The 15919-nt window shown below is 37.8% G+C and overlaps 2 protein-coding genes across 2 annotated transcripts; one reads left to right on the top strand and one right to left on the bottom strand.

The window, feature by feature from the left end:
- The first annotated feature begins 2694 nt into the window (after window positions 1–2694).
- Window positions 2695–4216, top strand: LOC144551247 (uncharacterized). Its single transcript, XM_078299141.1, has one exon. It carries the CDS (start codon window positions 2917–2919, stop codon window positions 3979–3981), a length of 1065 nt encoding a protein of 354 aa, XP_078155267.1. The 5' UTR covers window positions 2695–2916; the 3' UTR covers window positions 3982–4216.
- A 972-nt stretch (window positions 4217–5188) lies between these two features.
- On the bottom strand, window positions 5189–15689 carry LOC144551248 (actin binding protein). Its single transcript, XM_078299142.1, has 19 exons — window positions 15294–15689; window positions 13313–14019; window positions 12800–13021; window positions 10131–12394; window positions 9867–9999; window positions 9542–9613; window positions 9119–9217; window positions 8969–9010; window positions 8793–8873; window positions 8571–8621; window positions 8303–8384; window positions 8106–8200; window positions 7866–7937; window positions 7583–7699; window positions 7275–7343; window positions 7113–7179; window positions 6740–6891; window positions 5880–6136; window positions 5189–5499 (listed from the first exon to the last, which is right to left on the bottom strand). Exons 1-18 carry the CDS (start codon window positions 15364–15366, stop codon window positions 6056–6058), a joined length of 4479 nt encoding a protein of 1492 aa, XP_078155268.1. The 5' UTR covers window positions 15367–15689; the 3' UTR covers window positions 5189–5499; window positions 5880–6055.
- Window positions 15690–15919: the final 230 nt, after the last annotated feature.

Below are 15919 nucleotides of genomic sequence, written 5' to 3' on the forward strand. Positions count from 1 at the left end.
TTGACAAAGAAATAAGAGTGAGTCTATGGTACTATGCATATTACGATTTGTTACTGTATTATGGTTCTATATTCGAGTTTTAAATCTTAACGGTTGATCCGAACCGTTCATCTTGTTCTCCATATTAATATGTGTTTGGAGACCAAATTTTACATTTTTTGAAATTTGTTTACTATTTTTTTAGATTTATTGAAAATCACTGTTTTTGGATGGTCCAGAATTTTCAGATCAAGCAATTTTCTAAATATCTAAAAAAATAGTAAATTTTTTTCAAAAATAGTAGCTGTTCTCGCTATTCTTAAATCCAAATAGTGCGCTGTTTTTAAATAGTAGCTGTTCTCGCTATTTTTAATTTACTATTCTCAACAGTAGCTATTCTCGCTATTCTCTAGTGCATCCAAACGCACCCTTATTTTCTACCCAATCAGAGGCGAGCTTTTAGGTGTGCACGAGATGTGTTCGATGCAATGCCTAAGCTAGAGAACAAGCGTCTTGCTCTGGCCTTGAAGAAGGTATTTCATCTTTCTGCCTGCCAGTTGATTATCTAATTGGAGGTTATTATTTGATTAATTTGCTTGAAAATACCTTGGTATTTAGCTTGATGGCTTGCACCGTTTTGACCCCCCCCCCCCCCCCCCCCCCCGAGCTCTTATTATTACAGGAATGATGGATAAACTTTTAGCACCGTCAATTTTCTGAAATTATGGATATTATATGCTAAATTATTTCTATTTTATTTATCTTTATCACTTTTATTTGTACCTAGATATATAATAGATTTTCGATCAAAATTTTAACCCGTCTAACCCGCATAACCCGTAATAACCCGTATATAAAAAATATATATGGGTTGGGTTGGGTTATGGGTGGGTCAAGTAAATAATTTTTTTTAACCCGGTGTAATTGGGTTGGATTCAAATATTAATAAAATTTCATCGACCCGCCCGTTGTACACCCCTAGTACTATAGACTCACTCAAGAAATAATCATCTACAGCGATCGACACCACATGAGACTCAAAATTAATTAAAAAATTATCTCTGTGGAGCTTCCAACTTCCAAGTCCTCATAAAACTCTTCACTAAAGTTGACTTGCTTAAGTTTATGCCTTTTTTTTTTGTTTGCAAAAAAAATACGGATTAAATACAAATCAGATATTAGTAAAATTATAGCTGTATTTGTTTTTATTTTCCAAGTATGAATACAAATTGAATATTAAATAAATTCAGATTGAATATATATATATATACATATTTTAAAGAAGTGGAATCATTCACCGATTTTCATTAAAATGAAAACCACATACAGTGTTTATCGATATCAATAAATTAGTACCAAATACAAAAGTAATCACCTACTAGTATTGATCAATACCACTATAAACTCCAATGACAAACAACAAAAATTGATACATCTAAACAAAAACCAAAACATCACATCACATATGTAAAACAAATCAGTAGCTTTCTAGATATATGACAACCCTAGAAAATAAGCATAAAAGACCCTTGAATTTTAAGAAATTGCAACAGTTTGTAAGAATGAGCTGCAGCAACCATTAGAATCATCACTGGAAGAGGCATCGTCACCATTGGAACTGCTCTCTATTCCAAGCATAGGGGTTGAACCCTGTGGAGCCCCCATGGAGATGACCACCGTAGACCCTATCATGTCCTTCAAATCACACTGATTGAATATTTGTTTTTCAATAATAATATTTATCTAATTATGACAATAAATAACAAAATTTCTTTCATGACATATATTAAACTATATAGTGTATATTTACTATTCGAATACGGATGACTAAATTTAAAATCATATGTACAAATATTTATATCTAATTTTCGAATACATATTCAGTCATTCAGATTTGAACGGACAATATCCTATCAGTTTTCACCCCCTAAAGGATCAAATTGAACAATGAATGATTTTTTAGTAGTTTGAATACTTGATCTCTTGCGTGAGCATGTTATATGAAAACGCATCTTCAGCGAAAAAGGCCAGATTATATTCCTCATCTTTCTCTCTTTTTTACAACGGTTTGCGAGTTGTTGGATTCAATATATTTAATATCTCTTGCTAATTTGTTGGTCAGATGTATTGCTACAAGTGAAATTTGGGCGTTTCGTGCTTTCCTCGAATATCTAATAAACAAATAAACCGACAACTAAGTCGAAGGATAATTAGATCTCAGAACTCAGAAGCCAGTACGAATAATATGAATGCGAGGATATTTTTTATGTTAAAAGTATTCAATGTTGTCTCATAAATTCATAAGTCATACTTAAACTAAATATTTAAATTGTTAAATATATTCCATATCATTGAGTATCTCAATTATATGTATATTAAAAATTGTTGATTTTATTTTATCTCAGTGGCTTATGACTATTAAGCCAGTACGAATATGATATAAATTTTTGTGTATAGTGCATGATATATACAATTTTTTTAATTAATGAGCTTGGTATTTAGAAGTTTAAATAACCGTTATGGTTAAATCAGTCAATTGATCATTTTTTAATAAACTCTTAAAAAAAAATAATAATAGTAGCTAGTATGTCTACCTCATGACCTGAATGCCGACGTGTCGGGATTCTCCTGATCATCTCAAATTAGAGAAGACTGGAGAGGATCCAACCATGTCGGAGCTTCTTAGAAACGCTCTCTCATTATCATCTCTCGTGCTCCATTGACCACACTTCCCTTTAACCCGATCTCAAGCAATTTTCTTTTATTTTCTCTCTCTCTCTCCCCTTCTCTCCTCCCAAGACCCAATCTCCCTCTTGACCCTCTTCTTCTTCTCCATGTGACCTCTCTCTCTCTCTAAACCTCACATAGTCACCTTTCTTTGGCCTCTTCCTTCTCCCCTTTCGTTTTGCTTTCAGTCTAATCCTACGCAACTATTGCATGCTCTCTCATCCCTTGCTATATACACACATCCAACTGAACCCAGTGTACACTGCTGAGAGCAATCAAACCCAATTTCACTTCGCAGCTCCCAAGATGCACCACGTACCAGATCTCCCGCCAATGAACGCACTGGAAATCCTGCGAGAAACTGTACGCATCCTCCGGTGTGACCCCCACACCTTCACATCAATCCTCTTCCTTCTAATCTGCCCTGTCTCAGCTGCTCTCCTCTCCAATGCCTTCCTCGCATCATCTCTGAACCAAGATCTGGCACGGCGCCTGATACTGTTATGTGTCACCAGTGGTCTACCCTTAACCAACTTCTTAAACCAAGTATGCCATTATCTAGCCGGTACCATCATTGCTTCCATTACTTGCTTTCCATTGCTAATCTCTCTACTCCTACTTGCCAGATCATCAGTTTCTTATGCTGTCGCGTGTATATATGCCGGTAAAAAGTTTGTGTCAGAAGAATTTTTAGCCACATATCGCCGGGTTTGGACCCGACTTGTGAAAACCTATTTATATACATGCCTTGCCATATCATTATGCTTGGTATTATTCCTGGTGCTTCTAATTGTTGTTTGCAATGCATTTTCTATACTAATGTATCCACCTGAGATTGTTGTCTACCCTGCACTGATTACTCTGCTAGTATTTTCAATCGTATATGCACACACCATTGTAGTGTGCAATCTTGCGGGTGTGATTGCGGTTTTGGAGGAATCTTACGGAGTCCAGGCTTTATTGAGGTCTGTGAAATTAATAAAAGGACAGACCCAGGTTGGCTTGCTGATATTTCTCAGTTCGGCCATTGGTCTCGCATTTGTCGAGGGGTTGTTCGAGCATAGAGTTAAAACATTGAGCTATGGGGACGGATCAGATCGCATTTGGGAGGGCCCGCTACTCATTATGATGTATTCATTTGTTGTTTTGGTTGATTCAATGATGAGTGCCGTGTTTTATTTTACATGTAGATCATCTTGTGTGGAAGTAGGAACCGGATCAGGTGGAGAGGAGGAAGAAGAGGATTTAATTGGGACCGAATTGGGAAATATTTAATTTCTGAGAGGGAGAATTTGAATAGTGGTATAGAAATTCATTCTTTGTTCTTTTTTTTATTTTTTAAATATCAATGGAATAGTTATTGGGTTTACACTCAAGTTGGGAGTCTGGTGTATATCAGAAATTGAGAACAATGTAACTAGTTATGTATTGTTTATCTCAAAGCATTTATGAGGGTTGTATCCTCTCTAAATGTTTACATCAAATAAAGAAACGCATGTTCAATAATACATTAACCAGGACATATCAGACAACTTATCTTAGTAAGGGTCATGCTCCGTTTGCATGTTAGTCATGTTCAGTGCCAATTTAACATCTGCAGTGTTAGTCAAACTCCGTTTGCATGATAGCCATGTTCAGTATAGAAATAGTCAAGGGCGGAGGTAGTAACACCAAATGGGGTATCTCCATTTACTTTCAAAAAAATTTATCAAATTTTTTTATGCATGTATATGTGATTTTATGTATAGTTTAGATCAAAATATTACGAATACTGTAAAATTGACTCCTATTTACATTATAAAATTTTTATATAATTGATCCTCATTCACGTTTGACTCCATAGTTCAAAGGTCTCACTTCGCCCCTAGAAATAGTAAACTCGTAAACATGGACTTGCACATTCTCTCAGATATCCAAGTCAACAAGACATCATCAAAGATTATTTGTTCCGAATCTCAAAGTTGGCTTGCCTTGTTAAAGGTGTCTGTGCTGTGCATCGACTGAATTGTCCCAATACATACTGAATCCGTATCCTCCTAGGTACCTGACTGAGTGCAATTAGCTCCCATTAGCTCCCAGCTAACCAGCAAGCAATCGAATTTGGTGCCTATTTAGATACAGGGGGTCCATTTTGAAATTCACCACATTAAAACTGAAGACTCAGATTTCATTCTACTCAGTCAGATATTGTACTGGATCTGAATTCGTAAATACTATCCACCTGAGTCAAATACCTGAGGGGATGCAAACTTTTTACGACTTCATTGTTCTGCTAGGGCTAGTCGAGTGGCCAGATGTAAAGAGTTCTATGTTGAAATGAATCTGAGAGGTGCACAAAACTTGTACAATAGCAATTCTTTTTTGTTGTTGTTGTTTTCTCGATTCTGAATAATGTTTGATTTCCAATAAATTAACCTAGAGCTCTCTCACCTCACTCCTTTGGCTAACAAGTGGGGAATCAAAATAATAAAGCATCTCTCTCTATCAAAAGGCAACACTGGAATGATGTACATGCTTTGCGAATTACAATATATTTAGACCTTAGAATGGTCTATAGTACTTCTTACATTATATGTGCACAAGTAAATATTTACTTCCTGGCTCCTCCATTCTAACCCTACTAATATACAACACCTAACCTCTTTCTTGCTACGTTAGGGAAAAAAATTAAAGAGCAAGAGAAGAGAAGAACAAAAAAAAAAAAAAAACGAAGGTTAGAAATTTGTACAGTGTAGAAAGATACGTACTAGAGCTCCCACTAACCCCTAGCACAAATGCAGACCGCCACATCACCTGCAGGACACTATATAGTTTCAATTAGTAAAATGGAAGAATAGAATAGAATTAATGGCAAAAAATTTACTCTTCTGCCAATAAATAATATTATATTTTTGTCTGGCTTGATATAACATGAAGGGACTAGTTGTATAAAATTAAAATTGCCATGCATAACTCTTTACAAATGACCAAATAACAATTCTTGTTTCCTTCCTTTGTAAAGAGAAACAGTGCGGAAAAGTCTGGGGACAGGTTTACACCAATAGTTCTTCCTTTGCAATGTTGTTGATGATATTATGACATTTCAAGCAGCACAGAAAAATCCCTCCATACAAGCAAAAGAATGTGTATATATATATATCATGACATAAAATAAACTTCAAAAGAAAACATACCAGCACATTTCTCCTTTCAGAAAAATGCTGATGGCCACTTGCGGCAGAAGCAGGGCATTTTTGGCCTTCCAGTAGGACTAGGACAAAATTTGGGAGTGTTGGGTTTGATTTACTAACTACCGGATCTAATCAAAACCCAAATTAGGAAGTTTATTTTCTCTCTCTTTTGTCATCTACTATCTCTTTTCTCGCTTTATCTTTTTGCTTTTCTCAAGGCCTTGCTGTAGCTGTTGGCTGAGATCTGTTGGTTTCACATCCTGTTTAAAAGGAGCAAAAAAATACAACAGAAAAAAAAAACACCTGGATTATACTAATATTATTGAAAACATGGCTATTGGATTTTAAACTTACTGGCTATGACAGACTTTGCAAAGCACTGATCTTCTTGTATTACAGGTTTTAAGACAACATGTATTACAGGTACTAATAATCCTATGTATATGAGGTGAGCTACAGGACTTTGCAAACCACTGATCTTCTGGTACATTAGCTTTTAAACCTCGATTTCCAAAATTCAAATGGCCAATCCAAGCTGCACAATGTAAACTACATGTATATAAAAATCTTGTAGGGAAGTTTTCATTTTTCAGATAAGAGAAAAACAATGCTTTTAAAACATTCCAGACCATTCAATAATAATGATTTTCTCCTCATCCAAAAGAATAGCGAAAAAAAACTATACAAGTACAAAATTTGGGTTTCTTTTAGATATGTAGATCACACTGAGATTCTCAAATTGGCCATCCAAATCACAAAAGTTCGAAATTTGGTGCAAGCTCAAGAGGTCCAATGCCTACCTCTATATATATTAACATAAAAATAGTTAGGAAATTGTAACGAGGGGAGTTAATTTAACTCACATCCTTCCCGTCCTTTGTGTTTTTAGTTGACCCCTTTGATTTCTCCATCTGAGCTTCCTTTTCAGCCTTTTTCTTCTCAAGCTCCAGTTGCTTACAGTTCTCCTGGTGGGCCCGCTTGAACATTGTCACAAAATTCAATAGTGTACCTATCACTGCACCAATAGAGAGAGACATTAATGAATAAGACTTGATTGATGTTTAATATAGAAACAAGAAAAGAAGCTATGGAAGGGGAACTCATTATGTGCCTATGCTGTTAAATACATAAATATTCACTATGATCAACAGAATATTTTACCTAGTACATGCTTCACAAGGTATTTGAAATAAAGACTAAAATAAAATAAAATAAAAGCTTTCCAATAAATTTTACCTTGTTCAAATGGGCACTTCTGGGGATCCTCTCCAAAATATAGTGCCAGTGCATCCGCATTTCTACCCTGTAAGACAAAGTATTATTTTCTTGAACACAAGAAAAATTGGAAGTACATGCATTATGTACTTCATATAAAAATTTAAACGAAAGGGAACTTACAACTGAGGCATAAAACAACTTCAAGGATTCCACCTCAGCTTGTGCGACAGAAGTGAACTCCTTCAAGGTCTTCAACATTTAAAAAAATAAAGCAAGAGAGAGACCACATGTAAGAAAAACTATAGCAATTATACATTTTGCTTATGCTAGAATATAACACAAGGCAATCAATAAAGCATCAACAATCATTTTTAAGGCGGCAGCAGTTACGCATCTGATAGTTTGTACATGTTATCTCCAGTTACTATGGCAATTGACTACAGGAGAAAAAAAAAAGGACAAACAGGGGTGCAGGGAGAGTACAATACCTTGCAAAATATTTCTGACACAGGGCCATCATTTTGAGAAGCCTTGAATTCGGAGTCAACTTTTTCTAAACCTTTGACGACTGCTTGCATTTCTTCAGCCAATAACTTTAGTTGTATCTGTAATTTGTGAATGTGTGTCAGAGGGACAGCGAGCGAGAAAGAGAGAGAGAGAGAGAGGACACATGGTACAAGCAGCAAATACGTTTACTGTAAAATGTATTTATCTTTGCAGCAAGTAAAAAGAATCTATCAGATGCTTAAGATAATGTAGAAAGCAATTAACCTTGGATGCAGATTCCAGACTAGTGAGATCTTCATGGAAATCTAATAGATGAGGGGACCTTGAGGCAAGGACCTGATTGAAACATCACCATACACGAGATCAATTAAAGAAAAATAACTTAAGCTCGTATACCAAGTGTTTTATCTCTAACTTTTGTAATTAAACATAACTATTGGGCCATTGTAAGTAGGTATCCAAAAATTTATTACATACACATAGATAAATGCATGAAGAGCTTACCCGACAAAGATAATGCATTAGAGTCATCTTGCTATTAGTTGCACGAGTGTCAGTAAGCTTTAAAAGGCTGTCAAGGCGAAATCCAATGGCAGAACCTATTGATATAATTTTCCAAAACTCAAAACCAAACTTACAGCAAAAATAAAATTCGTCATGGTTTTGCAGATATGTCTATAACAAACCAGAAAAGAGTATACCTCTAGCAGTTCCCTGATTTAATGTGTTACCAAGCAACAATATTTTCTTCATAATTTCCTTTAACTTGACAGAATTACGAATCTGGTACACAAGAAGCAACAATCAGATTTCATTTATTTTGGCCAAAAGAAAAGAAAAGATAACAAGTTATACTATTGTAAATTTACAAATTCCTCATTAAAGGTATATTTTAGCATTTCTTGTGAAGAGTAAAAGATGTAAAACAAGGTGGGAAAAAAGAACACATTTCATTTTAATTGTTTATACCTCTCCACAAGTAGAGTCGATGGTATTTAAGCTCTTTCTAAGATCTGCAACCTGGAAAGTAATTAAAAAATATGGAAAAGGAAAATCATCAGGATAAATACATCCTTTATCCTGAACTCTGATTGACTTAGTTTCTATTAAAAGCAAATATGCAGAGATCATGTCCAGGAAAACATACACATCAAAAATAATATTATGAAAGGATAAGTACAATTTGACAACCTGAGACTTAAACTGGATCTTGAACGAGAAAACGCGCAATTTTGATTCCATCCTAGGGACTTTCATCAACTCCAAGAAGAACTACAAGTATAATTCGAAATCAGGTAGCATATTAGTCAAAATCAAGAAGTGTATACGTAAAAGTAAATGAATAGATACTCAATAAGAAATCTAACCTGCTCGCATTTTCCAAGATTATCCTTGTCACCAGTATAGTTCTATAAGAAAACAAAAAAAGACAGGAAAACAACAAAATTAAATTTATCATAGACAATTAATTTTTGAGGAAAAAAAAAAACCATATAGATTAAAAATTTCATCTGTACCTTGAGAAGCTCCATTTCTTCTTTGGTTGGGCAGAATTTAATGAGGTTTTCAATTTGATCAATGTCTAAAATAGTATCATCCATTGTCAGCGCAACGCTCTGTACAAAAATATAATCTTTTAGACACAATGGCATTAGGTCACTTAGACCTGGTAATCATGAACCAAAAAGCGAGGGAACTTTTATCTTGCAGCCACCTAAGCATTACTGGTTGAAGTTCTTTTACTATTTCAACTCAAAAAGTTGGTGGTATATGAATTGTCAATCAAGTCAGTGCTTGGCGGTACAAGTTGTACAGTATAGCAAGTCAATATTTGACAACCAAATTTATATGACCATGACATTATTTTACTTTAAAAAAAAAAAAGTAAAGAAGCTCTAACCAAGCAAACAAAAAAATATGCCAATCATAAATTAGCTTACCACCAAATCTGAAAGTGGCATCTTCACTTTAGTCAACATGATCTCGGTATTATTAGCCCGCCTTAAGTCGATCTACACCAATGAAAATATCATTATGGGAAATACAACACAATGTACTGATATAATTAAACCTAAGAGAAAACAAAGTGCGTGAATTTGAACAAAGTACGTGAGCTATTCTAAATTGTTTATGGGGTCATGCCAGATCAGGAAAAACAAGATGTATTTTATTAAGGTCCCACATGTATGATAGACCTCAAAATCATCTTTTGATATTGAGAAGATAAGTGTCAATAAAATGAATATTCCGACTTTATCAGCTTACCAGGTGCACTTTTTCAGGTTTAGAGCCAAGGGACTTCCTCCGGCCCTCAGATTTCGAACTGTCGTCAGCTTTTGGCACCACTGTTGAGAAAAGGCTTTCTAGTTCTAAGAAATCAAAGTCTGGGCCTGAAGGACTGCTCCAAATCCAGTAAAACAAGTAGATGCATTAAGTACACAAATGGAAAGTTTATCAAAAACAAGAGTGGTTGTATTGTGTGAAATTCTGCATAAACTATAACTCAATTTAGCAAAACCAACAAAATACCTCTGTAATTCACCAGATGATTGAAGCTCAGCCCAAAGGCTTCCTTGCATTGCACGTGTAACCTTAACCCAATGCAGTGGCTTCAAAGTTGGTCTACGTGGAGCTGATGCAGAGGGCCGTGGAGGTCCACCACGCCCCCTACCTGCCGGTGGCCCTCTTAAATTGCCTTGGGGAGGAGGTGGTGCACCTGGTGCCCTTGGCGGAGGTGGTGGACCTGGTGCACGTGGACCTGGAGGGGGCGGAGGTGGTGGACCAGGGGTACGAGCACCGGGAGCAGGTGGCGGAGGTGGGGGTCCTGGTGCACGAGCTCCAGGAGGTGGCGGCGGAGGTGGGGGTCCTGGTGCACGAGCTCCAGGAGGTGGCGGTGGAGGTGGGGGTCCTGGTGCACGAGCTCCAGGAGGAGGTGGCGGAGGTGGGGGTCCTGGTGCACGAGCTCCAGGAGGAGGTGGTGGAGGTGGTGGGCCAGGTGTCCGTGCTCCAGGGAGAGGGGGAGGAGGAGGTGGTGGACCAGGCATGCGTGCTCCAGGAGGAGGGGGAGGAGGTGGCGGACCTGGTGCACATGTGGTTGGGGGAGGTGGTGGAGGTGGTGGGCCAGCTGTTTGTGTACTGGGAGGAGGTGGAGGTGGTGGAATGGAAGCTCGTGCACCAGGGGGAGGTGGTGGTGGAGGTGGCGGACAAGGTGCACGTGCTCCTGGAGGTGGAGGCGGAGGTGGAGGTGGAGGCGGAGGTAGTGGACCTGGTGCTCGTGCCCCGCAAGGTGGTGGAGGAGGTGGAGGTGGTGGACTTGGTGCTAGTGCCCAGCGAGGAGGTGGAGGTCCTGGTGCACATGTTCCTGGGGGAGGTGGCGGCGGCGGTGGAGGTGGTACTAATGGAGCACCTATCTTAGGAGAAGGTGACAGAGGTGCTGGAGGGACAGCTCTGTTGGTCCTAGAAGGGGATGGTGGTGAAGGAAATGCGGTCTTAGTATACCGATCTGGCATTGGTGGAGGAGGAGGAGGAGCGGGAGGGGTTGAGTAAATGGGACATTTTGTCACCATAGGCGGTGCAAGTGGAGGCGGGGGAGGTGGTGAACTTTTCATGGGATTGGCTAGAGAAGGCTGACGTGGCGGTGACCCAGCTAAATGTAGGTTTCGGATTACTGTTGATTCTTTTGTTGCATCAGTAGTTTGAACATGATTTCCATGGATCCCTAGGGCAGGCGGTGAGCTGTCATATCGAGATGGGGGGTGAGCAGGCCGTTGAGCTGATGTGGCCTCTGATTCCTTCTTTGGTGATACCCACCTAGGCACTATCCTTGCCTTGGTCACCATGGTTTGATTTATGCCAGCTTCATTTTGTTTGTATTTTGAACTCGGATCAGGTGAAACATTTGTTGCAGTTTTTCTTGATGGTGTCAAAGACCTTGCACACCTCTCAGGAGTCGACTTTCTCGAATCATTTCCATTTTTCTGACTCGGCCCTTTGTTTTCCATTTTATTATGAAAAGTCCCTTCTCTCTTGAGTTTTGCTTCGCTTACCATATCTACTGGCTTGTTGGTTCTCTCATTTAAAATAGGCTTTTTCCTTGCTGACCCAGTTCGTTCTTCATTGACAACACTTTTGATCTCTGGTATTGGATCATTTATTTCGACTATCTTCTTCTCTTCACAGATTTCAGTTTTATCCTCTGGAATATGATTCTCAGAAATAACCTTTGCCTGATCATTGGACCCTACTGAGCTCAATTTACCATTGCTCTCTGTTCTCTCTACCGACCTAGAATTTTGAAAGCGAATTTCACTGTAAGTCTCTATTTTCTCCTGGTGGGACCCATTATCTGTAACCCTGTTGTTATTCAGGACTCTATTTCCAGTTTCCTTTCTTGGTGCATCTAAATTCTTCGACTGATCTGCTACAGTAACCAGAGTTTGTGCAATGACACCCTTCGTATCCTCCTTCGTGTTTAACTCCAATTTATTACTCTTACCTGGTACAACTGCAACTACTTCTATGTCATGCACCAAATCCACAGTTTGTTTGTCAAACATAGCTAGTTTGTCTTGTACTCTATTTGTCTGATCTGACAACACCAACTTCTCAGATTTTATGTTTTTTGTGTCTGTTAGGATTTGGACCGACTGAAATTCAGTATCTGAGTTCACAAAAATCTCTTCTGCCTCATAGAACTCCTCGCCGCCTTCTACAGACATTACCTCAGTGTCGTACCCATCAGGGTCTTCTGTGGCGGCATCAGACTCGAAAGAATCAGTGTCTGAAAACTTCACCTGGTTTATTTAATAAAATGTCCTCTTCAAATCACATATTTACAGAAGAAGAAAAATAGTCCATGAATGTAATATTGCTATCTCACTATAAATCCCCCCAAAAAACAAAAAGTATCCTTAGATTGTTTATTTTAGATAATATCCTTCAGGTGCTTCTCTTTTGACATCATACCTATCATATGGTTTTTCTCAGGAACTGCATATTGCACCAATACCATCTACAACTGGTTAAAACATTAAGTTAAGTGCCCCCACACAAGCTACAGCTAGCATCATGATCTTTCACTTTCAGTATTCTATAGAAATGTGTAAAAATATATGAATAAAAAAGTAAATACACAAACAAATGAGTAAAAGTATGACAAAAGTAGACTGCACATTCAATAGAGGGAAAGAAATACAGACCTCTACCCTAAAATCCCGAGGAAATTGATCTCTAGAATTCCAAGCAACATCTAGCTCGTCTCGATTCAACAAAAGGGAGTTGGAGTGAACAAAGGCAGTGTTAAACATGGCCTTGAACATTACCTCTTCTTTCTCCAAATTGTCAGAAATGTGAATGCATTCGAGCACAACATCACCTTGCACCTGGCACCGCACACCTAACCTAATTTGCATGCTTTCTCCCTGAAAATAACATAATAAAGCAATAACATGTCACATAAGGAATACTTTTTACAACTATCTCAATTTTTTATTACTATATCCAACTAGCTTGCATGCAGAGATAGGCTATGGTTATTGATAGACCAGAATTGATAATCTCAATCATAATGTACCAGTGCTTAGTTTAACTTTCATAATTCTTGAAGCTTTTGTAGTAAATGTTGTGGCACAATTGATTATTCTTTTCTTTTGCAATTTTATCAATTTTCTAAGTAATATTTATCAAAACAAAAAGGCCAATAAAAGCCATACCTGCTTATAATATAGAAGGTGCTTCTTAATCTTTGGTGTCTCAAAAAGAACCTTCGAGCTCCTCCTGCTAGCAGGTGAATCTGGATCAGGGCCATGAACCCTTAAAACCGGTCTACAACCACCTCCTCCATCAAACTTGGGTACCTCCCTCAGGACCACACAATCTAACTGGTACGGGGTATCCCTGGGTGGCCACTCAGGCCCGCTTCCTTGTCTTGTAACATAGTTCAAATACCTCAAGTGAGACCCCTGTGGGTTTAAACTAGAAAACACATGTAGAAGCTCTTTAGGCGCTTGCTTGTAAACCATTTCTAGGGTTTTCTGTTCTCCTGAGTATGTCTTCCTATAAAGAAGCAAACCTGCTAGCATGAAAGCAAGCACCGGCCAACCACCCTTGTCACAATGTAGCAATAAAATATTGTGTTGACCTTCCATAGATAACCAGCTCTCGCTTGATTTTAGAAAATGGTGAATCATTTCGAGGGGGAGGAGAGGGCAGCCCTCGTAATTTTGAGGATAATCCATGATGTTGATGTCGTACTCTGACAGAATATCAGAAATACGGCTGCGGGTATTGCCTTCGCGAAAATTGGATACCATGAAAGAAGCCTCGGGGAAGTAGGCCTGTAGCTGCGCCACGATGCCTGTAAAATAGGCATGGTACTCATCTTCTTGCATTACTTCGGGTGAAAAGCAGCAGTCGAACACTGAATATAAGAGAAAATCATGAAAATTAGCACGGAACATAAAATAAAATAAAAAATAAAAAATGGAGTGAGGGATTGCATGTATCCTCCAAAACTACAAGATATCACTAATGCCTTTGTGAAAACATCATGTATTCCCCAGTAAAATATCACAAGTACTCTTCAAAGCACTAGAGCTATCCACTCCACAATTAAATTCACCATTTTATTTGTCTGTGTTTCTTTATAAATACTAGAAAATAGGGGTTTAGTTTTCAGTATTCTTTTGAAGAAATAAATACTAGGCGCAATGACACTGTATTTTCATTGTTTTCCAGAGTTATATAAGATAGTTTCATCTTACTTACAGGTGTACATATGATAGCTTCAAGATCTGTCGGGACATAAATGGAACTCAAAAATAAATATAAACTTGTAAAAATGAAAAGGCAAATATAATTATGTTGTATTAGTAGTTAAAAACAGTGTGCGTTCCATTCTGCTACTGTTATGTTGCTGATACAAAAGATCATCAGTACAGCATTCGTCTTTGGTACAAGGTACGCTTGATGGGCACTATACAGTGCATTACAAGCATTGATGCTAAAATTGGAAAAAGCAAATGACATGTGAATTTACAAGCCAATAGATAGAAGCAAACGATTTTTCCTAATAGCTATTTTAAGCATAAAGGAATTACAGAGTAACACAGAAAAAGTTAGGTGTAATTTTAGAAATTGTTGATAGTCCGTGGAAAATAATTAAAAGATCCCAATTTAACAAAAATGCATTTTGGGGAGCTAGTAAATTAGATAATTTCTGAATATATTGAGCATGGACATGTAACCAATTAATGATGTGTCCTTCATGCAACAGATCCAATTTCCTGCCAATACTAACCATTTCTCTATAATGCTTATGATAGTTTGAAGCAAAGTTAACCTGGTGACAGTATCTCGCAGACGAAAAATGAGACTTGTTACAATATACCAATCTTCTAAAGTAGTAAATTTTTTTTCCAGAAGTAGACAATTACCAATTTTAAGGTAAAACATGCTAAAAGGCTCCAAAGGACCAAAATTTTGCCAAAAACAAAGAAGCCGGAAGCAAAAATAGTACTAATAATAATTCACTTCAAAATTACAAAATTAACAAGCCCCAATCACCAAACTACAATGCCAGACCAGTGAACTCCTTAAACAACTAAAATACTCTTGAACTACTTCGAATGCAGGAGCTGAAATAACCTAAACATTCAATTAGATTGAATCTCCAATTACACAAATTAAACATACCATATACTCGCTCGGATATCTCTAGCAGCCGATCCGGTGGCTTCCTGAAGAACAGCTTCGTGAAGAACGCCATCCCTCAGCGCCGCCGTGGCCGTCTTGGTCGGATCCCCTATTGGATCCAACCCGGACCCAATTCAGCTCAATTACCCTCGCCTTCGATCCGAATCCAAAACGAGAGACGAAGAAACAAACTGGGCAATTGAATTTCGTTGTTTGCTGGATCGAGATCTCTCTCGCTATCTCAATTTCTCTATCGGGGTGAAAATAACTGTGTAGAGAAGGGAGAGAGAGGAGAAAGATTGGATTGGGAAACGGAGCACGAGTTTTTTTTCTTCTTCTGTACTCTTTTTCTGTCTCTTTACTTTTTGCTTCTGTTTATTTTATTGGAAAAATATTAATAATTTGATCACTAATTAAGCTTATGCTGGGGTAAAGACAGAGCAGTACGAAAGCAGCAGGTCTCTGAGCAGATAAAGTGGTTCCTGAACCGGGTCTACTGGAAATTAATATGTAGACCACCGATGTCTTCTGCAATTAATTGAGCATGGTTAATTGGTTACGTTTCATACTACCAATTTAAGAACTCTTTTGGCAATTGGCATCACAAGACATAATGTCCATAGAAA

The sequence above is a fragment of the Carex rostrata genome, chromosome 3 (genome assembly GCF_964058835.1).
Source record: "Carex rostrata chromosome 3, lpCarRost1.2, whole genome shotgun sequence".
NCBI classification, from domain to species: domain Eukaryota; kingdom Viridiplantae; phylum Streptophyta; class Magnoliopsida; order Poales; family Cyperaceae; genus Carex; species Carex rostrata.

What these genes read in the sequence shown, in the direction of transcription:
- LOC144551247 (XM_078299141.1), top strand. Translation starts at nt 2,917, where the DNA reads ATGCTCTCTCATCCCTTGCTATATACACACATCCAACTGAACCCAGTG.
- LOC144551248 (XM_078299142.1), bottom strand. Translation starts at nt 15,366, where the DNA reads ATGGCGTTCTTCACGAAGCTGTTCTTCAGGAAGCCACCGGATCGGCTG. An exon ending in TCATCTGGTGAATTACAGAG is followed by an intron (nt 10,000 to 10,130) that starts GTATTTTGTTGG and finishes GATTTGGAGCAG; the next exon opens with TCCTTCAGGCCCAGACTTTG. An exon ending in TGCCACTTTCAGATTTGGTG is followed by an intron (nt 9,218 to 9,541) that starts GTAAGCTAATTT and finishes ATTTTTGTACAG; the next exon opens with AGCGTTGCGCTGACAATGGA.